The 23,999-nt window shown below is 33.0% G+C and overlaps 4 protein-coding genes across 4 annotated transcripts; 1 reads left to right on the top strand and 3 right to left on the bottom strand.

Moving 5' to 3' along the window:
* Nucleotides 1-2: 2 nt before the first annotated feature.
* LOC118344877 lies at nucleotides 3-744 on the bottom strand. Its single transcript, XM_035686652.1, has 3 exons — nucleotides 418-744; nucleotides 178-273; nucleotides 3-56 (listed from the first exon to the last, which is right to left on the bottom strand). The coding sequence occupies exons 1-3, from the start codon at nucleotides 742-744 to the stop codon at nucleotides 27-29; spliced, it is 453 nt and encodes a 150-aa protein (XP_035542545.1). The 3' UTR covers nucleotides 3-26.
* A 6,120-nt stretch (nucleotides 745-6,864) lies between these two features.
* LOC109009212 (casparian strip membrane protein 1-like) lies at nucleotides 6,865-7,845 on the top strand. Its single transcript, XM_035686653.1, has 3 exons — nucleotides 6,865-7,103; nucleotides 7,318-7,444; nucleotides 7,630-7,845. Exons 1-3 carry the CDS (start codon nucleotides 6,865-6,867, stop codon nucleotides 7,843-7,845), a joined length of 582 nt encoding a protein of 193 aa, XP_035542546.1.
* A 360-nt stretch (nucleotides 7,846-8,205) lies between these two features.
* On the bottom strand, nucleotides 8,206-9,478 carry LOC109009270 (photosynthetic NDH subunit of lumenal location 2, chloroplastic). Its single transcript, XM_018989711.2, has 2 exons — nucleotides 8,919-9,478; nucleotides 8,206-8,593 (listed from the first exon to the last, which is right to left on the bottom strand). Exons 1-2 carry the CDS (start codon nucleotides 9,408-9,410, stop codon nucleotides 8,495-8,497), a joined length of 591 nt encoding a protein of 196 aa, XP_018845256.1. The 5' UTR covers nucleotides 9,411-9,478; the 3' UTR covers nucleotides 8,206-8,494.
* Nucleotides 9,479-12,291: 2,813 nt separating this feature from the next.
* On the bottom strand, nucleotides 12,292-13,561 carry LOC109009271 (NAC domain-containing protein 2-like). Its single transcript, XM_018989712.2, has 3 exons — nucleotides 13,235-13,561; nucleotides 12,846-13,126; nucleotides 12,292-12,737 (listed from the first exon to the last, which is right to left on the bottom strand). The coding sequence occupies exons 1-3, from the start codon at nucleotides 13,401-13,403 to the stop codon at nucleotides 12,345-12,347; spliced, it is 843 nt and encodes a 280-aa protein (XP_018845257.1). The 5' UTR covers nucleotides 13,404-13,561; the 3' UTR covers nucleotides 12,292-12,344.
* Between the last annotated feature and the right edge of the window lie 10,438 nt (nucleotides 13,562-23,999).

Raw genomic sequence — 23,999 nt, forward strand, 5'->3', positions numbered from 1 at the left:
CTCCAATACTTTCTGGGCCTTCCCCTTCAAATTACTAAACAACTGCGACTTGTAACCTGCAATCTTACCAAACAACAGAACATTTCCCCCAAATTGCAGTCAATGATGCGTGCACTTAAATGAGAAGAACTAAACAGTAACAAATTCCAAACTGATTGACATTAAAGAAGAAATAACCTCGGCTTCATAGGATTTCATGCTTGTCTCCATAACTGATGCATAGAACTCCTCGTACCAATCCGGTCTCGGAGGGTGAACCTTGTTCAACACACCCTATCCATACATAGGAATCCTTTACTTTTAAATTCTAATTGAAATCACATAGCAATCTGCATTTGTTTTCTCTTGAAGAACCCGCTTTGGAAAGAAATTACATGTTTTTTGCAGAGAGAAGCGGAGAAGATAGGTGTAGTGTACCATATAATCAGACTCTGAATTGGAGGCGTTGGAGGGGCATAGTGGGAATAAAGCCGTTGCTGCAGCTGCTTGAATGAATCGCCTTCTTGTGCAGGAGCAAGATATGCTGGAGCAAAACGAGTCAGATGCAAGTGGCTCAGCGACATCGCTTCCCCTCGGTCCTTCCGGGTGGGCAAGTGCCGGAGACGAACTATCTTTCCTCAAGATAGCCCAACTAAAGGGAGAGATCTTGGGTCGTGGATGTTTGAGTTTAGGACAGTATGAGGGACGAGAAGTGCTGGGTAAGAAGAAGAAGACGGAGGACGCAGGCGACGAACAAACCGCCATTTTTTTTTCCGTTTAGGACAGTGTAAGGTTTCATGCGTGATAGGCTCCTTTTTTTTAAAAAAAAATTATTAAAAAAAGTTATACTGGTGAATGTTTTTTTTACAAAAAATTTTCACAATCTCTTACCATTTACATAATCTCCACACATCACACTTTTTTTAATTTTTATTATTTTTTTCTTTTATCAAATATTTAATATATGAATAATAAATAGAAAAATTAAATTAATTTTAAAAAAAATTTATAAATAATATTAAAAATTTAAAAAAAAATATAGTGTGTGGAAAATGAGAGGTTGTGTAGCATTACTTTTTTTTTTAATGTCGGAGACATCTCCAAGGCAAGACCATTCGAACTCAATGTGTGTTTTTTTAAATGTTAAAAACATATTTTCACTCTGTCAAACATCGTAACACCATAAGTTGCAAATGCATCTTTTCACATAGAGGGAAAGGCGCCATCTTGGTATAGTTGGTTAATGTAGTCGAGCCTAGTAACTAGTTAAGAGGAGTTTTTAGTTGCACTCAAGGTTCGTTTTGGGCTTTCGGCCTATGAAGATCCTGTGAGGGCTTTGAACAAACTTCGGCAAACTAGTAGTGTGGAGGACTATCAAACCAACTTTGAGATTCTATCTAACAAAATTACTAGCCTTATTGAGAAATTTTGCATTAGCACTTTTATGAGTGGGCTCCATAATGATTTGAGGATAGTGGTGACTATGTTTAAGCTCACAACACTTCCGGTTGCTTTTGGGCTTGCTAGGTAACAGGGGGAAGAAGTTTGGAGAAGGAACGAGAGCCATAGATCCCTAACCCCCCTATCTTACATCTTGTGCAACACCTACTAAACCTAACATACCATGACTTCCTGGCCCCAACCTTGTCCTAAAGCTACCAGCAACACCACGACCTTAACCCATAAATCAACCATACCAATCTTGGAACCTAACTTATCCCATTAAAAGAATTACAACCAGCCAAATGCAAAAGAGGAAGGATAAATGATTGTGTTATTATTGTGATGAGAAACATTAATCAAGGTATAGATGTAACAGACCTAAGATTTACTTGTTGGAAGGTCTGGAGATGGAAGCTAAGGAAGAGGAAGGCAATGAAGAAGAACGTGACCCATTACCAACATAATTCAATTCTGAACTAGTAATTCAGCAAGCTGAATTAGTGGGTATCTCCATGCATGCTAATGCAGGTGCACCATCTCCCAAAACCATGAGATTAGTGGGGAGGTTGAATCGACAATCTGTTATTATACTTATTGATATATGTAGTACACACAATTTTATTGATTTAAATGTAGCTAAAAAGGCAAGGCTACTAGTGGAAGAGAGCCACCAGGCAGTGCAAGTTGCCAATGGAGAGACCCTTCCTTGCCAAAGTTATTATTGTAAGTCATTTTTCTCAAATTAAATAACTATGCTTTCCTGGCTAACCTTTATTTATTAATCTTGGGAGGATGTGACATTGTGTTAAGAGTGGATTGGTTGAGGAGTTTGGGTACCATTCAGTGGAATTTTCTGGATCTCAGGATGAAGTTTTCTCTCAGTGGACAAACATTAATGCTACAAGGATTAAATTCACTCGAAACCAACCTTGAGGAGGAAAAAAAATAGTAAAGCAACTATGGTGGAAGGAAAAGGAATTTGGCTCCAGCACATGAAAGCAAGTAGTCCCAAGGTGCAAGTACCCATGGATCCAGCCATACAATTAATTATGGATGACTTCCCGGCAATGTTTGTTGAACCCACTAGGTTACCACCACCTAGGAGTCATGATCACCAACTCAAGTTCCAAGAGATAGCCAAACCCACTTGTGTGAGACCTTACCGATACATTTATTACCAAAATGAGGAGATTGAGAGTCTAGTTCGTGAAATGTTGCAAGCAATAATCATCTAGCCAAGTCAAAACCCTTACTTCTCACCTATTATTTTGGTAAGGAAGGCCGATGGATGGCAATTGGTGCATATGTGTGAACTACAAGGCTCTCAACACGGATACCATTAAATATAAGTACCCATTCCTGACATAAATGAATTGTTAGATAAATTGTATGGTGCTAAAATATTTTCTTAGCATGGCCTATGCTCGGGTCACCATCAAATCATGATGAAGCCTGAAGATATTTTTAAAATTGCCTTTCGTACACTCGAGGGCTACTATGAGTTTTTGGTAATGTCTTTTGGGCTTACCAATGCACCATCAACCTTTCAAGAGCTTATAAATGAAATGTTTAGATTTCACCTTAGAAAGTTTGTTCTTGTGTTCTTTGATGATGTTCTTGTGTATAGCACAACATTGAGTAATCACTTAAGGCACTTGAGGGTTGTTTTGAGGATCTTACAGAACTACTAGCTCTATGCCAAGATGTCAGGCAGGTTTGGGGGGTGGGATGAGACACAAAATTCTCATCTCATCTCATCTCATCTCATCTTATCATTACACCTTTTTCAAATCCTCATACAAAATATTATAAACAATTCAACTTTTTCAAATCCTTTCAGTGTCTTGGCCAATTTCCAAGATTCACAAGACATTGAAGGGATTCTTAGGACTTATAAGGTACTATAGGAAGCTCGTAAAAGGGAATGGAGGAATTGCAGCCTCGTTAATGGCCCTTCTCAAGAAAAATGTGTTTTATTGGACAGAGGATGCCACCTTAGCATTTAGGAGTAGTTCTTAAGTAAGAAGGAAGGCTATTGGCCTATCTTAGCCAATGACTTAAGTGAAAAAAGTTTATTCTTCTTAACTTATAAGAATGAGTTACTAGCATTGGTCTGACCATTTGGAAATGGAGGCATCACCTACTGGGTCACAAGTTCAAGGTTAGAATAGATCAGCAGGCACTCAAGCACCTACTGGAACAACGAGTAGGCACACATTTTCAATAGAAGTGGGTCTCAAAACTATTAGAGTTTGATTTTACAGTAGAATATCGTTGTGGCAGGGAAAACAAAGCAGTTGATGCAGTGTCCATACTACACTCTAAGGATAAAGACTCATACTTAAACAATTCAAGATCAGACTACCACCAGTAATGGAGGCCAAGGCAATCAATGCTGTACAAGCTACTTGGATGGAAGAACTCCGCCAAGCATATGCTCAAGATCCCCAGTCTTTGTAATAGATTCCTTTCTCCCAAATATCTCTTGCCATCACTATATAACTGAACTCTGTAAAGGTGACATGCAGATAGCTTTCAAAGATTAATTTTTTATGGATGATACCATAGGATGCAAAGTCACTGATTATTTTGTTTCTTGAACAATTAGTGACTTTAGTGCCAGGGGGTAGGGTTGAAACCGCACCCCGCCCTGCCCCCCGCTTAACCCAATAACCTATTGAATCTATAAATTATTTTCGGGTCTAAATTTTTTTTAGAGTCAAATTATAATATAATTTAAATTATACATTAAAAAAGAATATAAACTCATTAGAGTTGTATTTTGGATTGCTTTGGCCTCCTAGGCCAAACTTTATATAGGAGATCAAATTTTATATAGGAGACAAATGCAATACAATAGTTGTACTTAAACAATACGAGACTTACTTATATTAAATTGTAAGTAATATATCTATATTACTTTTTTATATTAATATATTGTATATATCTATATACAATATATTTACATAAATTATTTATATAAATATTACAAATATAATTTTTTATATTAAATAAAGGAGGGGTGCAGAGCGATGGGCTAGTGGTCTTCCATGATGGGCAGGGCCCCCACCCCCGTGGGGGAGGGGTAGCGGGGGGTGGGCCCCCGCTGCCCACCCCTAGCAAGAAGAAAATAAAAGTTATAGATCTGAGATCACCCCTTACTCTATGGACTTAAGCTTAATTAGGATGGTTTGGATAGTAAGTTGAGATAAAAGTTGAATAAAATATTATTAGAATATTATTTTTTAATATTATTTTTATTTTAAAATTTGAAAAAGTTAAATTGTTTATTATATTTTATTTAGAAGTTTGAAAAAGTTGTAATAATTAGATGAAATGAGTTGAGATGATTTTAGTATCCAAACAAGGCCCGAGTTTGGTCAGTACTATTCCTGGATCCAGATATAAATAATTTAGTTATTTATATTATATCCTTAACAACCAATATTTATTAGCTCATTATAGCTTAAACATGTCACTAGCTACTCACCTTGTTTGCATGCAAAATATGAGCATTAATTATGAAGCTCACAAGGGCATCTTAAGAGTACCAAGATTAATGTGACGAAGATCCACTCTTAAGATTCATGTCATGCTTTATTTGTTAATGGAGTAGGAACATGACCCATATTTGTTTAAACTATCCACAAAGATAAAGGCATGCAAGTTTGATGAGCAAGCAGCAGAGCAGGTAGGATTATTATAAAATAATAATACAAAGTTCCATCCTAGGTTTAAATATTGTAATGTCGTGCACCCTGTTAGAGCACCAGTTATGGGCTCAACAAAGCTAAATTATAGCCAAAGAATAGCTAAAGTGCAAGATAATGTGCTACAATTGGCTCAACAAATCAACAGCGATTTTAACTTCAAGTTAAATCACTAGCCAAATTTGTTGAGCCAAAGGAACTAGCCAAATAATTCTTTTAGACTAAAATATTCACTTGAGTTGAAGTGAGTAAAATTATTGAGGAAATGTTATGTTTTATAGTGGAATAATATAGCCGTTGAAGAAATATAACTGTTGGAGAAATATAAATTAAAAAAATATATCCGTTGAAGAAATGTAGCCATTGGAATAACATGAACGTTAGAAAATTAATAGGTAGTTTTTTAATAATGAATAAATATTTAAATTACAATTATAACTAAAATAAATGAAAAGTTCAAAATCAATATTTTATTAGAATAGTGAAAGATTTGTTGAGCCTGTTATTTGATGATGATGAAAAGTGGATAACTAAATTTGTAAAAGTGAATTTCTTAGTCAAAATTTAGCTAAAGTTTGTTGAGGCTATAACTAATGCTCTTACGAAATGGCATTAGGCCTGCTTACAGAAGCAAAATCCAGCCCACTTGAAATTTGCTAACCTATCCACCATGATTTGTTTCAAACTGGTTGTTTGTTTTAGAAAATCCAAATTTGCTTTCATGCACTTGGGTTATGTTTGGATGTAGCTCAGTTGAGCTGAATTTTTTATGAATAAGATTGAGTTGAGTAATGGAGGAAATTATGTGGGGCATATCTAAATTGAGTTTAAAGTGTGTTTGATGTTAAGATAAGTTTCAGTACTTTTTATGGGAAGTTGAAAAATATTATGGGTCCTACGTATAAAGATGTGTTAAGTTGAAAAATATTGTGGGTTCCACGTATAAGGAGATTTTGAGTTGAGATGAGTTTAGTAATTTGAGAGTTGTGTATTTGGATGTTAGACTCAGTTTAAAATTAGACTAAGCTTAGTTGAGTCTTGCAACCAAATGCAGCCTTAGTCTTGGATAATCAAATGAGATGAAATAAAAAAAATCTTTAAATAATAGTGAGATAGTTTGAGTTAAGATTTTTATTGGATTTTGGGAACGAAGAAAGAAAATTTTGAATAAAAATATTATAAAGTTAAAATATTATTAGAATATAGTTTTTTAATGTTATTTTTATATTGATATTTAAAAAAATTGAATTATTTTTTCTGTTTTATATGGAAGTTTGAAAAAATTGTAATGATTAGATGAAAAAGTATGAAAGAGAAATTGAAAAGTATTTTTGTTTGAGTAGTGTTTGGATGTTAAGATGAGACCAACTACGTATCCAAACGGGGGCCTTAGGATTTTTATAAAGAAAAATCTATTTATCATTTTTTTTATTATTATCCTATCAACATCTTTTGATGTGATATTATATGATAGACTTATAAGTAAAACATAATAAATAGGTTCTAGTCATTTAACACCACATCATAAGATGATGTGAGACATCATGAGATGATGTGAGAATGATTGTAAAACGGATGATTACGAGGAGCATTCCTCTTTTTATAAATAAGTGAGGATCTTTTCCCTTACCTGATCAGTACTGGAACAGTTTCAGCAGATAGAAGAATCATCCAAAGCCCTAAGAGTTTTGAGAGAAAAGGAAGTTAAGAGTACGTACTTCAGCCCTAGAAAATGAAGGCAGAACAGCTTGAGGCTGGCGAAGCTAATTCCAAGCAGTCTACCAGCTCATCAACACAAAGGGTACTACTGATAAATAGAGGGCTATCTGTAATGGACTTGGTTCTTCGAATTATTGGAGCTGTTGGAAGTTTAGGAAGTGCGGTGGCAATGGGAACAACGGACCAAACACTACCATCTTTCATACAGTTTATCCAATTTAATGCTCAATACAACGATATTCCCATGTTCACGTAAGTTGTGGTTAATTAAGCATGATCAATCTAGCTATATATATATATATATATATATATATTTGCATGCATGCATGAATATTTTTTATTTATTATAAAGAATTACTTCATCTATATATACAGGAGTCAACCTAGCTAGCTATAAAAATAAGCTAGTCATGCTGATAAAAGCTAACATATTTTCGAATATATATATATATATGAAATGAAACAGGTTCTTTGTGATCGCGAATTCGATGGTCTGTGCTTATCTTGGACTTTCTCTTCCCATGTCTATCTTCCACATCATCAGAAGTAGTGCAGCAATAAATAGTAGGATCATCTTGGTCATCTTTGACACGGTACAGTACTTAATTAATTAGTTTCCAAAACACGTTTCCAATTAATTATAAGTTGCTTAGAACTGAAAAAAGGAATTAAAAAAAGTGCATCTATATATATATATATATATATATGCACATAATCAAAGAATAACTTAAAAGACTTTTCTAATTTTTTATTTATTAATGTTCCTAAATTTGACAAGGTAATGATGGCTCTTCTCACTGCTGGAGCCTCTGCAGCGGCAGCAATTGTATACTTGGCACACAACGGGAATGCAAGTGCCAATTGGTTTGCGTTTTGCCAACAATTCAACTCCTTCTGTGAGCGCACTTCTGGATCTTTGATTGGCTCTTTTGGTGGAATACTTGTATTTATGCTGCTAATCATTACCTCAGCTGTGGCAATATCTCGACGCTAGTTAATTAGCTAACTAATGATCATGATCAGAACTTTACAATCAGAAATCCATGCATGTACGTACGTATGTGTATAATTTAGTTTTACTCGGGCTTGTGCTGTGCTAATCCCAAAGTATGTACAAGGTGTACATGTGTATATTGTATAATATCTAATGGGATTATGATTTTTTTTATAATTTTCTGTTTTAAACACTTTCTACAATTTGAAGAGGTATAGATATAATATATAGATTCTACAATATATATACATACATAATTATGTAGTTGTTCGTCCCGGCACCATGCGTGTCAAGCTCTTATTGGCAATGTGTTAGAGAGGTCATGTATATATGTATCTTATATAAATTACAACAATTCCATTCAAGATAACATGATTTTCATCTGTCATATATATTCCTTCATTAACATCATGCATTGTACATTTTTTTAAAAAAATCAACAAACATTGCTAGCTAATTAGAGCTCAGCATAACTTCTCTAACAAGTTGAAGATCTTAATTTCATGGCCTCGTATTGATTCGAAATCTTTGGTGAGAATGGCGCCCTGCATGCATGCTAGTTCCTGGTGTTAAAGCAATATCGATCGATCTAGACAAATTCTCGCAGTACAGCTGATCCAAATAATGGTGCAAATCCTTTTAATTTGTACTACGCTAACAATGCCACAAGAGCATCTATTGATTTTAATGTCTTCTCATAGTATAGGTACGATTCGTATACTTTTGGAGTTCGAACATAGTAGTCAAGCTGCAAAAAGGAAAAAAACAGCAGTGCATCATGTCATGGAGATCAAGATATATTAAGAATATCACATACAACAACAAAGACATGATGATCATGATCATGATCATGTATGCCAAAAAAATCTCTCTTGTTCTATGTAAACTAAATTAAGTTCAGATTTTACCAATTTAACGTAATTAAAATGTTATTTATATTTATAATTTTATTTAATTGAATAACCATAAAATTTTAAAATTTGAAATTCGAAATCTAAATTAGAAAAGAAACACTGATAAAATATGAGAATGTCACTTTATCAACCAATCTAAATGTGTCACTGATAAATTACCTCCATCATGTTATCCACCAATTCGTTCGCAGTTTTGACATAATCCTGTCTCCGACCTTCGGGCAACGTATTCATTGCATTTTTGAGATCCTGAGATAGGTAGGCCTGCTTTAGGCGAATGTAGAATATTATGTACCTCCATGCCATCGTCTCTAACATGTACCTAATGCTATGCAAACCCTCTGCAGTCTGCCTAATCCGCGCCACCGCGTCCTCCGGCGACAGTCCAGGCTCAAAGAAGCGTTCTTTTATAAATGACCGCGTGCCCCAGTTCTGTGCCAGTGCCGGTGGGGTGCCATGCTGCAGGCCGAGCACTGCCATGGAAGTGGCGAATAACGTGGTGACGATTTGTCGTCTGTGAGTGGCATTTTCTTCACTCGGAAACGAGGCAGCTCGGACTGCTGAGACTGAGCTCTTTTTACTGTGATTATGGTTATGGTGTTTGGAGAATTGAGCATGGGGAGGATTGGTGGTGTTGGTGAAGGTGGACATGGTTTTTCTGGATAAATGTGAAGGCAATTCAAACTGATATGAGCAGTGTGGTTGTGAGGAGGCAAGTGGAGTACTGAATTAGTCTCTTGTTGTGGATTTTTGGGCAGGTGTTGTGGCTGACCTTGCTGCCCGTTAATCCAACATGGACCATAGCTTCGTGCCACGTGGATCCAAGTTATCTTGTTCTGGGATGAGTTTTTGGACTTTTCAGTTTAGGGACAATAATGGTTGGAATTCATTATATGGGTTTTGTTTTTTATTCGGCATTTTCAGTGCAGAGTCTGGGTTTTGGTTAATTGGGTCTAAAACGAAGGATGGAGCCTTTTCATCCTGAGCCCGACCCATAAACGAACGTCGTATATCCATTTAAATCTAATCTATAATAAGAAATATTTATAAGAAATATCATTTTTATATACAGATTTTATAAAAATAAATTTATAAAATAATATAATTTTACGCGATATATTAAATCTAATCTATAATAAAACATCATTTACAATCTAACATATCTCTTGTTATAAAAAAGTGGTTAAATCATGTAGGTAAGTGATGTGGCCTGTAAATTGGCATCAATCTTTGAAGGATCAAGGATAGGTGAGACTAAGAAAATCTCTCTCTCTTTCTCTCTCTCTCTCTCTCTCACATTAACCCAACTCACCGTAACTCATTACAAGAAAATTATTTTTTTACGGTCAGTTAATTTTAACGAAATAATTATTTACAATTAAAATGAGTCTATTTTAATCATAAATAATCTTTTCATCGCAAATAAATAACTATAAATATCTGTTTTTCTTGCAATGACTATTGAAATATGCAGAGCAAACAAGTGAACAACCCTGGAATTGGACATGGAATACAGGGAACAAAAAGTCCAATATAAGACCAATTCACTAAATTGGATCTGCTTGGAAGGAAAACATACATCAAGTTGCCGATGAACGGTGACTGGAATGCAGGAGGACGACGCTGGCCGAGGGCAGGGAGAATCAAAACGGTGTTGAGGGACGAGAGAAGAAAATAAATAAAAAAAATCCTAACTGACATAACACATGCAATGTCACGTCAATTTCTAGTAATTTTCATATTATAAATCCCATTTAAGATATGATCAAGTTCACCAAAGAATTTGACTAAATGAGTGATCTAAGATTAAACAAATTAAAGAAAGAAGGTATTTTTCTACTGTGCGTTAATTTAACTAACCGAAAATGGTTAAGAGCCAGTGGGAATGTTTCCAACTGAGTGGGTGGACGCAGGCTATTTCGTGGGGATATCTCTGGCTGTCCATACCAAGTCAGATAGAAACGGTAATGGGAATGACACTTTAGGTGAGAATTGTCAATCCGTGGTAGGTTTTGGATGGGTAGGATCCGTAGGAATACATGCAATTAATTAAAAAGCCTCATTCAATATATATATATATATAATGATTAGCCCCCAAACTTATTCATACATGGATTCCACCTTGCTGATGCAATAGCATTGATAAGTATCATGAATTTAATGTATTTTTTTATTAGGGTCTGAAATGAGGTTTTGGCCCCATGCATGCATGCAAGCATGCGTGCGCGCGCGCGCGCCCAACTCGATCGTGCATCCATGACTGACCAATTAAGTTGCTTTCCACACCGTTTTTTTGACCATCCTTGTCAAGGTTTTGCATTCCTCTTTTTGGATAACATCTACTACCCAACATAGAAAAATAATTGAGGAAGTGGGATTGAAGAGATATCCATTAACTTGTCAAAAGTATTCGGTGCCAATCCATGTCTGAATTAACAATAATGAAAAGGACAATAATATTTGACCATACGCACAAGGAAACTTTTGGCTGATAATTCCATGGTTTCAATGAGATATTTTGTCTTCTTCAATGTTTTCCAAATTAGCATATGCACATTTCCACGAAAATTTAAAACGCGATCGATTTGAATAATTTTAAAAACTAACCATATTTTGCATGGTCCAAACATACTAATAGCGTGCGCCGTATATAATTTTTGAAAAGTGTGCATCGCACACGACAATTTAAACTTAGTGAATAAATATAGATATAAGTTATTATTAAAAATATCTATTTTATACACATGATATGATATCATCTAGACTATATATCTCTTCAAGTGAGTATTAGAAACAATCAACTAGAAACAACCACGTAGTGAGTGTAAATTATGCACTATTATAGTAACTTCTCTCTAGTATTACTCAAGTTTAATTATATTTGTCATTTAGACATGTTTGAATACATAAACGATTTTATCTCATTTCATCATTATAATTTTTTTTTAAATTTTCATATACAATATAATAAACAATTTAAAATTTTCAAATCCCAAATTAAATTATTATACTGGGTACTAGTATAGAATCGTACTAATATAGAATCTTATGAATTACGCACGACACACTTTCTATATCTCATCCGTCTATAAATAAAATTAAAAAATAATATTTTATTTAATTTTCAACTTTCAATTAAATCCATCTTATCTAATCTTAAAACTGACCTTAACCGTCTAATTAACTTATAAAATTGAAAAATATCTCAATTGTCACTTTTGAACTAGTTTTCATGTTAATATTAGTTTTAAATCAACCAAAACTATGGCTTTAGTTGCCAAACAATCGCTAACAATTGATATTGACTTGTAATAATAATTAGGGATTGGTAAGTCTAGTAAAAAATAATTTGTGCTCACCCAAAAATGATTAAAAATCTTGCAAGGTTCATCATTCTATTTACCGATAAAGTTGATATTATTATATCTTATCCAAATTGGGAAACACTGAATTCCATTTGGTAGTTATAACTTATAACTTATAAGAAAAGGTAATGTAAAGACAAATTTTTTGAGTATCTGATACCCGTTACTGTATGAAATGGTAATTTGGTAACCGGACCAAATATTTTTATTTTTTATTTCCTTAGCGGCCAAAGCCACGAATATCATACACCTGATTCACAACCATTGGCTGGCTAAAGATGTTCCCTGAATCCATATATTGGTATGGTGTTTCACCGAGTTGGGGTTTCTCAGCATTATTGTCAGTTCCGGCATTGCCAATGGTGTTTTGGAAATCAAAAGTCGTGTTGTATGAATTGTCACACAAAAGTTGGGAAATTGAGCCCAAGTATTCCATATCCAATAGGTGAGTAATGGAACAGGTCCTCGGAAACCTTGACATGTTTTGCTCACTAGCATCATTGCCCATTAATGTGACATCAGTTTGAGCAACATGGGTGTCCTCCACTGTCTGCTCCAAAGCTTTCGTCACATGTCTCTTCTTGTAGATCCTGCATAAGACCCAATCATCCAACTGAAATAAACAAACACAGAAGATGGTTAAATTAACCCAAGGACACGACCAAACGTCTTAAAAAGTTGGAAACCTATGTAACAGCAGCCAAAAGGCTAATTTGCTTACTCTCATGGATCCCATATGCTTGTTGGGTTGTTTACGGGAATCGTTCAGGCGATATTCATGCATAATCCAGTCTGTCTTCACACCCTTTGGCGGCCTACCCTTGTAAAACACCAGAGCTTTCTTCACCCCAACGTACTGAGACCCACTGTAGATAGCCTTGTCCGTGCCGGTGGCTTTCCAGTACCCAGACACGGTTGCTCGATTTGGCCGCACCCCATTTGGGTACTTCCGATCACGCGGGCTAAAGAAGTACCACTCATTTTCGCCGAACTCTGTTTTCTCTGCATTGCACGAAGTTAACCAATCAGTTTAAAAAGGTAAAGAATCAGAGAGTCAGTCAAGCATTTAAACAAGCATCTGGGAACGGAGTTACAATCCACACTACTAACCGGGCAATTGCCATGGATCAAACTTGTAAATATCGACCTCCGGGATGATCGATACAGGGCATGGCCTTGATTTTGCTTGGTTACGAAGGTAAAACACTATCAGTTCCTCATCAGTTGGGTGGAACCTAAAACCAGGAGGAAGGCCAGAGCCATTATGTTTGCCCTCCATTGATCTTACTTTTCTCTAAACAAATCAATACAAGAAACAGGATAAAATAAATTCCAAAACTTGGCACTGCCGTTTCCTATGATTTTCTCGGCATACAAGGATAGGGAAGCCAAGGAAAAGAAAGGGGTTTTGAAACAAATGCCCAAGTGTTTGAAATGTTTAAAGATGGAGGGCTACCCCTTTTATCGGCAAAGTTTTTTGTCGTTTCTGTGCCGATCCAAGAGTTGGATTGGTTGTTAGATTGACTTCCAATCCATACCTCGTATGGAAGTTATCATCCATACTCGCACGAGTAAGCAAAAAGCAGACATCATCGAACTTTTGTCCCTTCTAATCGGAAGCCTATCCGGATAGGGTTTGTTCAGTTGGAATATTTATCTTTGACTAATGCTAGAGATAAACTATTGAGGAATACTATATAACTTCTCACTCTTCGTATATTATATTTTTTTAAAATTTTAAAATTTTTTATTTTTTATTTTGAGTTTATTCTTTTTAAATTAATTCAATTTTTTATTTATTATTCATATATTAAATATTTGATAAAAAAAATAATAAAAATTAAAAAAAATGTAGTATATAAAAATTATGTGAATAGTAAAAAATTGTGTAGATTTTTTATAAACTATTATAGCAATACGAATAATGCTAGAACCCCCGCTGGTGGCGGGCGGGGGCTCATGTATTTTTTTATATGTTTTTTTTATATAGATTTTTTTAATAATTTTAAATATTTTAAAAAAATAAAAAATTTATTAAATTATTAAAAAATACTTTCTTAATCACGAAGTAAAATATTAAAATATTTTTTAATATTTTTTATTTTACTTCGTGATTAAGGAAATATTTTTTAATAATTTTTTTTTACTTTCTGGTTAAGAAAATATTTTTTAATGATATTTTAAATTTATTTTATTTTTTTTAAATATTTAAAAGTATTAAAAACATCTATATAAAAAATAACTTAAAAAAACACATGAAAAAACACTATATTAGAGCCAGCAGGAGCCCCAGCGATGGCTCTAGTATCATCCTTTATAAAAAAATTCATAATATTATTAAACAATATTTTTTTAATCACAAAGTAAAATAAAAAATAATTTTTATAATTTTTATTTTACTTCGTGATTAAGGAAGTATTTTTTAATAATTGTTTTTTACTTTTTGATTAAGAAAATATTTTTAATAATGTTTTAAATTTATTTTATATTTTAAAAATATTAAAAAATATTAAAAAAATCTATATAAAAAACAACTTGAAAAAAAAATACATATAAATAATAAATACATGCTGCAACTGCAGCAGGAGCCCCTAGCGGAAGCTGTAGCACTACCCATAGCAGTATACACTTTATATTCACTGTGTGGCTACTTCTAGTTAATTATTCTAAACACTCATTTGGGGGAGATATGTGATCTAAATGATGTCACATCATGTATAGAAAATAGATACTTCCAATAATAACTTATATCTATATTTATTTTTTATCTTTTGTATGCCATGCCAATGAATATATTAGGCTCATGTCATAGGCTTTTTTTTTTTTAAATAAGAAAAATCTCTATTAGATATCTCGTTAAAATAGATTTATGAATTGATGCGATAAGAATGATACATATAATTGAAAAGATTATTTTATTATAAAAGAAATATTTTAACGATAAAATGATTATATAACAAAATTTTATAAATTAATGTGATTTGATATAGTTTGTCATATTATAAAATTATTTTTATTATAAAATAAATCTGATAGATCATATAAAATCACGTCAATTTGTGTGATTATTTTTATATAATTATTTTTGTGACAGTAAGACTTCTCAAAAAATAATATTTCTTTATATACTATCTACCTTGATTGAGAATAATCATTTTAGACCTCACGCAAAGTGGTGTGAAATCTTTTGAAGAGTTTGAATACGCATCACTCTTTTCAGAAATTAATATTTGAATTAGTCACTCCAAATTCTATTCATACTATAAAATGTCAACTCCATTTTTCAGACGACAAAGAAAAATAAATCCATCTCCCAAAGTTGAAAATCACGAGTAAAATATAAATTAAAAAACAACAACTTAATAAGGTATCCAATTAAAAAATTGTAATGTTTTTGTTCTATTCAATTAAAAATTTGATATAGCTATTGATCAATAACTTATACGTTAAGACTTGCTTAAAATATATCACGCGTGCTCAATAAAAATATCATATGTGCAATTGTCTAAAGTTGCATCACAAAAATAAAAGTTGACTGTTGTTTTTAATATGAGTTCAGCTATATTAGTAGAGTACGTATAAGTGTATAGTATGAGTTCTGTTATATTAATAGATTGCGTAAAAAATATGTAAAAATGATTATACATAAAATTTTTATTTTACAAAAATTAAAAAAAAAAACAACATAATTGTTCAAATTAAATATTTATTCTTTCACTATGCCCCACCAATCTCAAAAACACCAAGAACACACGTCCCTTTTCAAATATATTTGAATGAATACAACTAAAAAGGATCAAAAGTATCATAAATTTTTTATACACAAACGTGCCCATAAAATTTAACAAAGACTATTGCTCAAAGCAATAATTTACTAAAATTTGAGTCGGCCATAGATCAAACCAATTGCAACTATGCACAATATACTATCATTATAATGGCATTACAATTTAAGGATTTTATTTTATTCGTAAATATGAATATTTAAGACAAAAAAAAAGATGATATTTAAATTCATCGACACGTTGAAAATCTTTAAATTCATAATTCATACATTGTATATATATGTTTTTATATATACTTTACTAACGTTTAAGTACCTAATTCAATGAATTGGTCCTTATTTAGTTATAGGATATTATTAAGTATGAGAAAATTAAAATAAAATAAAAATAATATTTATAATTATAAGACAGGTAAATCTCGCATATTTAATTTAAAAAATAAATAAATTTAATGTCTATATAATAAATTTAATTTTTTTTAAAAGAAGTATACGAGATTTATACGAATTAAAACCATAAGTAAAAAGCTTTACTCAAAATAAAAAATGAGATAAGTAAGTAAATGAGAAGAATATGCTGAATATTATACGGTATCATAACGGCTGTACAAATTTGAAGTCATATGGGAAAGAGTCCTCATTAGATAAGACAATAGGCAAAAGGTGAAATCAATTGATTGGTTGGAAAGAGAGTGCGCAATTTTCAAATACTCGTGGTCGAGTGGGAGTTTCTTCTTTCTCTCTTTGTACATCTTTACCAAGGGGGCTGGGACGGGAAGTAGAGCATCAGTCCAAAGATGTCGGCATCAAGGAGATGACGCGTGTCCTTCCAAATAAGAAGTTGGACCAGGATAAGGTTGAGGGAAGTTTAGACGAAGGTTCTTTGTGGTTCTTATCTTGCCACGTCATAGCCTTGCTCTTATTGGAGCAAATCAAGCCCGACAACCTTTTTTTGGATAGTACTGATTTTAGTAGCACGTGTTATGGCCTCGTCCTTGGGATTAAGATCAGATTTACCACGTGGCGTGTTCGAACTGTTTGGGTTTTGTCTTTTTGTCTTTTTGTCTTTTTTTTAATTGGAATTTTATTTGGCGGAGCGGAGGAAAGTTAGACGGTCGTTTATGAGTAATACTAAACGACAATGCTAAGTCATCGTTCGGAGCTCCCTTTACTTTAACACGTGTATTTTTTATGTGTTTTTTTAAGTTATTTTTTATATAAATTTATTTAATATTTTTAAATATTTTTTACAAAAAAATTAATTAAAAATATCATTAAAAAATATTTTTTTAATCGTAAAGTCAAAAAAAATTATTAAAAAAAATATTTTTTTAATCACGAAGTAAACTAAAAAATAAAAAAATCCCAATAGTAAGAATAATATTTTTTTATGATTTTTTTATTTTATTTCGTGATTAAGAAAATATTTTTTTTATATTTTTTAAAAATATTTAAAATTGCTAAAAAAATCTATATAAAAAAAGAAGTAAAAAAAATACATAAAAAAACACATGTTAGAGCTTAGAGCTCTCAGCGGGAGCCCCTAGCGGTGGCTCTAACATTATTCAATATTAAATCGTAAATTGTGCAAGTGTTATACAATCGTTTTAAAAAAGAGTAGGATCTATTATTAAAAAAATATATTTTTTTTAATGTGGATATCGTATTTATTTATTTTTTCTCAAGGTGATTGCGCGACACTTATACACTCACTACTGCAACTATCATTTCTCTAAAATTTATGATTAAGGATTGACATTTTTCTTTTTCTTATTCAAAACATTAACGATAAAAATTATTTTTCATTTATTGTTGATGATTGTGGATTTCAATTCAAATTTATTGAGTTTGATGGGTGTTTTGGATCTTTTGAGAGGGCATGCTATCAGCAAAAAGAGGGATAGATAGAAATAGAATTAGAGAAGCCTAAGAAACTATAATTCAATATTAAAGATGTAAAATAGATTGGCTAATAACACTAGAACAATTAGTTGTTTTGTAGTATGGCGAAAGTATCTTCTTTAAGTAAATTTCTCTTATTAGAATGATATATGTTGCACGAAATCTAACTATGTGTGGTGAAATCATGTTTCGTATGTGTCTAATTAGCCCTTGGTTTTGACAACTTCTTTTGTTTTTTTAAGCGTTGCATAATTTCTTACTATGATTTAATATTTTTGCAACCATATCATGTAACACTCCAACCCTAGACAAAGTGGTTGGAAAAATTTATATTTGTGCAATTGTTATATAGGGGTGGGTGAAAATTCTGCCAACTTCGACTCCGGCCAACGTTCGCTCTGATTTCAACTCTGGTGGAGTTGAAAAAATCGAAGTTCGGAGTTATTCTGAACTCGGTGTTGCTATGAAAATTTTGGTTGGAGCTAGAGTCGGAATCGATATAGACTTTGACATCCGAATTTCAACTCCGATATTTATACTTAATATATTTTAATATTGTGATATATGTAATAGGCAATTGAGTGGCCTAACAATACATGCATGCGTTTTGCCGTCTCGCAAACCCGCAGTTGAGACCCCATGCGTATGAGATTTTGCAATTTTTTTTAAGAAACTCTTAAACGATGCCATTTACACTTCATTTATATTCATCTATACCTCTTAGCTAAAACCCTATGCCGTTTTCTCTCTTCCTCTATTTCTATCTTGTCCTCAGCCAATAGTAGCTACTTGCCTTGCATATTCTCTTTCTTTGAGTCTCTCATGCTTGTCTTCGTCAAGTCTTGTGAGAAAAGTTTGAAACAATGGCTAGTGGTGGAATCGCATTGAGATCGAGAGACATCATGAAGTTTCTTAACCCTAAATTTCTGCCCTAGCCTACCGATACCCAGTTTGCCCCCTTGTGGGGTGTCTTCGGCACCACCTTTGCTCTTTGGCTAGTCCAACCGTTCAACTGGTTGAAGAAGAAATTTTTGGAGAAACCTTAGGCTGAAAGGCAGTGATTTTGGTGTAGAATCTTACTGGAACTTTGTACGTCTGAGTTAGGCTAGCAAACGGGGTGGATTCCATATGAATAATGTTTTTGTCTCTGTTGTTTGTTTGTAGCTTTCACATCCAAATGCTATGTTGAAAAAAAATCAAAGAAACTAAGATGAAAAGAAGATCAAAACTGTAATGACATATATGAAAATTGTTGGATGTTGTTGGAAGTTGTTTGCGTGCTGGAAAATTGGTAAAAAAATTAAAAAAAGAAAAACCTAACTTCGAACAACCCTTTGACCTTCAACTCCAACAACTCTGATCGGAGTTTGAGTCCTCTCCTGATTGAAGTCAAAGCCCATGCCTATTTTTATCGTCCATCTTTATCAACTAGCTCTCCAATTTCCATCTTTGCTTTTAGAATTTACTAGTCTACCTTCTTGAACATTTTTAGGGTTTCGCTCTTTAAGTTCTAAAGAATACACTCTCGTGTCATAGGACTTCATTTTGGAATCAGGATCTCCCTTATCCTTTGACCAACGAGTTCTCGAACCAACCTATCCTTAAAAATATAATCTACGCTTGTGGTCTTGAAAATTATATCTTTTGAAAAGCCAACACTCTAATGGTATTTAGACTACTCCCACATGCTTGGCATGTTACTAGGTCCTGGTTTTGAACTTGAAAATTAATTTTTTAGTGGGACTGAAGAAGTCTAATGGCTTATTTGGGAAACTTATATCATTTTATCTCAAAATCTCTTATGATTTCTTTCACAAATATCACTTAAACATAAACATTTTTTGATTTCAAATATTTAATTTTTTCATCTTATCATTACCTAATCATTATAATTTTTTCAAACTTTCAATAAAATATAAAAATAATACAACTTTTTCAAATTTAAAAACAAAAACAATATTAAAAATGATATTCTATTTTAATTTTATAATATTTTTATTTAAAATTTTCTCTATCTTTTTTCAAAATCCAATAAAACATCTGACTCAAATAATTTTATCACCATTCACAAATCATTTTATAATTCACAAAATCTTTATCTCATATCATTCTTCGAATATCATCTAACATATCATTCAAATCCAATTTGAGGAAGCACTACGACTTTCACCGTCTACGCCCCTTGTTTAGTTCTACCTCCTATTATTCTCTCTTATCCTTTTTTTTAACAGAGAAATGATCGTTGCAATCGTGAATATGCAATCGCCGCGAAATCATTTTGAAAAAAATGAATAAATATGAGATTCACATAAAAAAAAATAATTTTTTATTAATAAACTCTACTTTTTTCAATGCAACTATACGATATTTGTATACTTCACGATTGCATATAACATTAATCTTTCTAGCATGATCATAACTAGGGCTGCAACCCGATGCACTCCAACCGGGTTTAGGCCCAGTCCGACCCGACCTGACCCGGCACTGTTTGCACGCCAACCCGGTCCGACCCGACCCGCACAGTACCGGGTCGGGTCGGGTCTTCGGATTTTTTTTTTTCCAAAATATTTAAGTTAATGATCTGTGTTAAGTTACAGCTTAATGAAATGAATATAGCATGCAAAACTGGTTCACTAAGATCTCAAAAGACATCAAAAAAATATTGACATAAACCAATGGAAAAAAAAAAAAACCAAAAGAAGAAGAATATTAATTCTTCCAAAAAATAAACCAAAAGAACTAGAACTAATAAAAAGAAGGAACCATCTATTACAAAACCATCTATTACAAAAACTATCTAAATTAGAACTAATAAAAAAAAATGTACATAAACCATCTATTACAAAAACTATCCAAATTAAAAAAATATGAACATTAACGAATAAAAGATTGAAGAGCATCCAACAATCAAATAACAGCAGCTTCCCATCTCTTCCTCTATATCTGTCATTATGAAAAAGTCTAACACCAAATCAATAATAGCACATCAAATAATCCAAGTCAACACAAAGTGGTTTAGTTTCTCTAACAAAAGAGTGAAAATGAAAAACATACCATCATGCAAACCATAAGCCTTGAGTTACTCCTCATCAACGTAAGTAAAACTTGATTTTGGATTAAACTCTAAAAAAACACATGATAATTATTAAATGATATAAAAATAAACATAATGAAAAAGTTTAATAAATATGTAAATAAGAAATAAGTTTATTACCCAATTCCGCCTCAAAGCTTTCAATATTATCCAAGGAGACACGAAGATCAATGGGTATTGGATCCCTCAACCAATTTTGTATACAAACGAGTGTCTCGACTGTTCTTGGTGATAGTGAACTACGAAATGGGTCAAGCACCCGACCCCCTGTACTAAAGGCTGATTCAGAAGAAACAGTAGAAACGGGAATGGCCATCACATCCCGTGCAACTCTTGCCAAAATAGGATATTTTACTTCATTGATCTTCCACCAATCTAAAATATCAAAATTTGGAACTCGTGTCTCACAACCATGTTCCAAGTACTTATCGATCTCTAATTTGTTCATCAAATTAGATTCAATTATTTCTTGCTCATACTTAACCCAAAAACTCTGTTGAGAATCAGAATCAATCATACTAGGATCCACTGAGGAAGGAGGCTCAGAATAGGAAACTCCACTTGAACTCCCATACACAACACTATATTCTTCATAAATATCAATCATCAATTGTTTCATTTTTGTCATCATTTATTCGACTAAATTACCACCATATATTTTTTTGAACCAAAAATGCAAAAGATTAAATTTGCATCTTGGATCAAGAACAACAACAATAAATATCATCAAGTTAGTCTTCTCGATTGATCCCCAATATTTATCATACTTAATCTTCATATTCGCCGCCATACATTTCAACACTGCATCATTACTTTGACACATTTTTGACAAATGTGATTGGATGCCACAAAGCTTTTGGAAATATGCATTAGATGTGACATACAAAGAGCCAGAAAGTCTCACAGTAGCATCATAAAAAATCTTTAAAAACTTTATCAATACTTTAACTCTCTCCCAATCACTAGAGTTTGGAGGGCTCAAGTTCACATTACGACAATAACGAAAAAAAGAATCATCATCCTTCTCCAGTCGCAGAAATGATTTTTTAAATGCTTCTGCAACTTCTAGCATTAGATAAGTCGAATTCCATCTTGTGGAAACATCAAGGCGTACCAATTTCGTACAACCAATTTTCTCCTTCTCTATACACTTTTTGAATTTATCCATTCTTGCGGGAGATGATCTAACATACCTAACCGCATTACGCACCCTTGTAATTGAATCATCACAATCTTTAAGCCCATTATTCACAATGAGGTTCATAATATGGGCACAACACCTAATGTGAATATATTTCCCTTCCACCAAATGACCTCCTACGAACTTCCTCAAATACTCAATGGCAACATCGTTTGAGGAAGCATTGTCAACTGTAACAGTAAAGATCTTGTCAATACCCAAATCTTGTAGACATGAATTTACATACTTTCCAATAGTTTCTCCTTTGTGATTAGGGATCATGCAAAAGTTTAGAATTTTTTTGTGTAATTTCCATTCACAGTCGATAAAATGTGCAGTAAGACACATATAATTTAAGTTTTGAATCGACGTCCATGTGTCAGTGGTTAAACTAACCCGCCCAACCGTCTTAAATATTTTCCTTAACTTCTCCTTCTCCATTTTAAATAGTTTAATACAGTCTCTCGCCGCAGTAGTTCGAGATGGCACTTGGAACCTTGGTTCAAGTGATCTACATACTTTCCTAAATCCCTGGGCTTCTACTATCCTAAATGGAAGCTCATCACAAATTATCATTTCAGCAATTGCCATTCGTACAATTTCTGAATCAAACTTATGTGCATTTACCGAGTTATTGACATCACTATCTCCAATTCCCTCAAGAGCCCCCTCACGACTCATAGTCTGTTGATCCGTAAGTCTAATTCTATGAGGATGTTGCTTACAAGTACCAAGATGCTGTAGCATACTTGATGTACCATGTCTTTTGGGATGACAAGAGTAAATCTTGTGACAATAATTACACTTCGCTTTTGGGTCATTTAAATGGCATCCATCTATTTTAGTGAAATGATCCCACACTGCTGAGGGGTCCTTATTTGCCCTCCTTTTACGAGGAGGGACTGTGAGACTTGTGTCACTAAACAAGTTAATATTTGAAGCCATTTGTGATCGGTTTTCCAAAAGAGTATCAGTCTCATTATCTCTTAAATTTGTACGAGTGTCACTTTCGAAGTAATCCATATAAGAGCTGACATATAATATAACATATAAAAATCAAGATATTAGGATATGAATTGAAAATTACTCTATTTTTATGAAATTACAATCTAAATTATGCATATCATATAATACAGGGGATATTTACATATCTACATTTAAGATCAATATGCAAGCTTCCTGAACATAGAATGTCAAGTAAATTAGCAGACAAATACACAAGTTACCTTAAATTCAAATCAGAGAGCTAAGAATGCTATGCTAAATTTTAACTATATTAATTTCAGAGTTCAACGTGTACCAAGCTGCCAACACTAGCTCATGAAACCACCAAAATGGAAACTAGAATATCTACCAACGAAGTTGCTATATCAGCTCCTCATACTTCAATTCAAACAGCCAATTTTATTCAAGTCTTTTGCACCATTTCATAAAGAGTTGTTATATCAGCTTTTTATTTGATATTTCAAACACAATTAAATCTTTGTTAAAACAACATAAATTCTTTACAGAAGCAAGTTAGGTACACCACCTATAAAAGACCTTGAATATTATAAATATCTCCAAGCAAGTCAACATAAACAAACAGATCAGTCCATTGCTACAGCCATGAAAATGGCATATTTCGAATTTTCAAGCAGTGATTGGTGAATGCTATCAAGAGTTATGTGCCTTAAAAACTTTTTCAGATTGTTGATCTCAGAACACAGCTAAGTTACTACAAAAAGGTAGTAGTGACTTGGTTGAGAAGGAAGTTAGGCAAAGTTGAAGCCAAAATGACATTATCAAAAGCTATTTTCCTCGCCACTTTTCATTCTAAACCTCACCACTTTTTTTTATTTTCATGGAAGTGCTCTGTTTTCTTGCATACAATATAAACTCGTAAGCATCCTCATTTTCATTTTCATTAAGTAGC

The sequence above is a fragment of the Juglans regia genome, chromosome 16, assembly GCF_001411555.2.
Source record: "Juglans regia cultivar Chandler chromosome 16, Walnut 2.0, whole genome shotgun sequence".
Taxonomy (NCBI): Eukaryota; Viridiplantae; Streptophyta; class Magnoliopsida; order Fagales; family Juglandaceae; genus Juglans; species Juglans regia.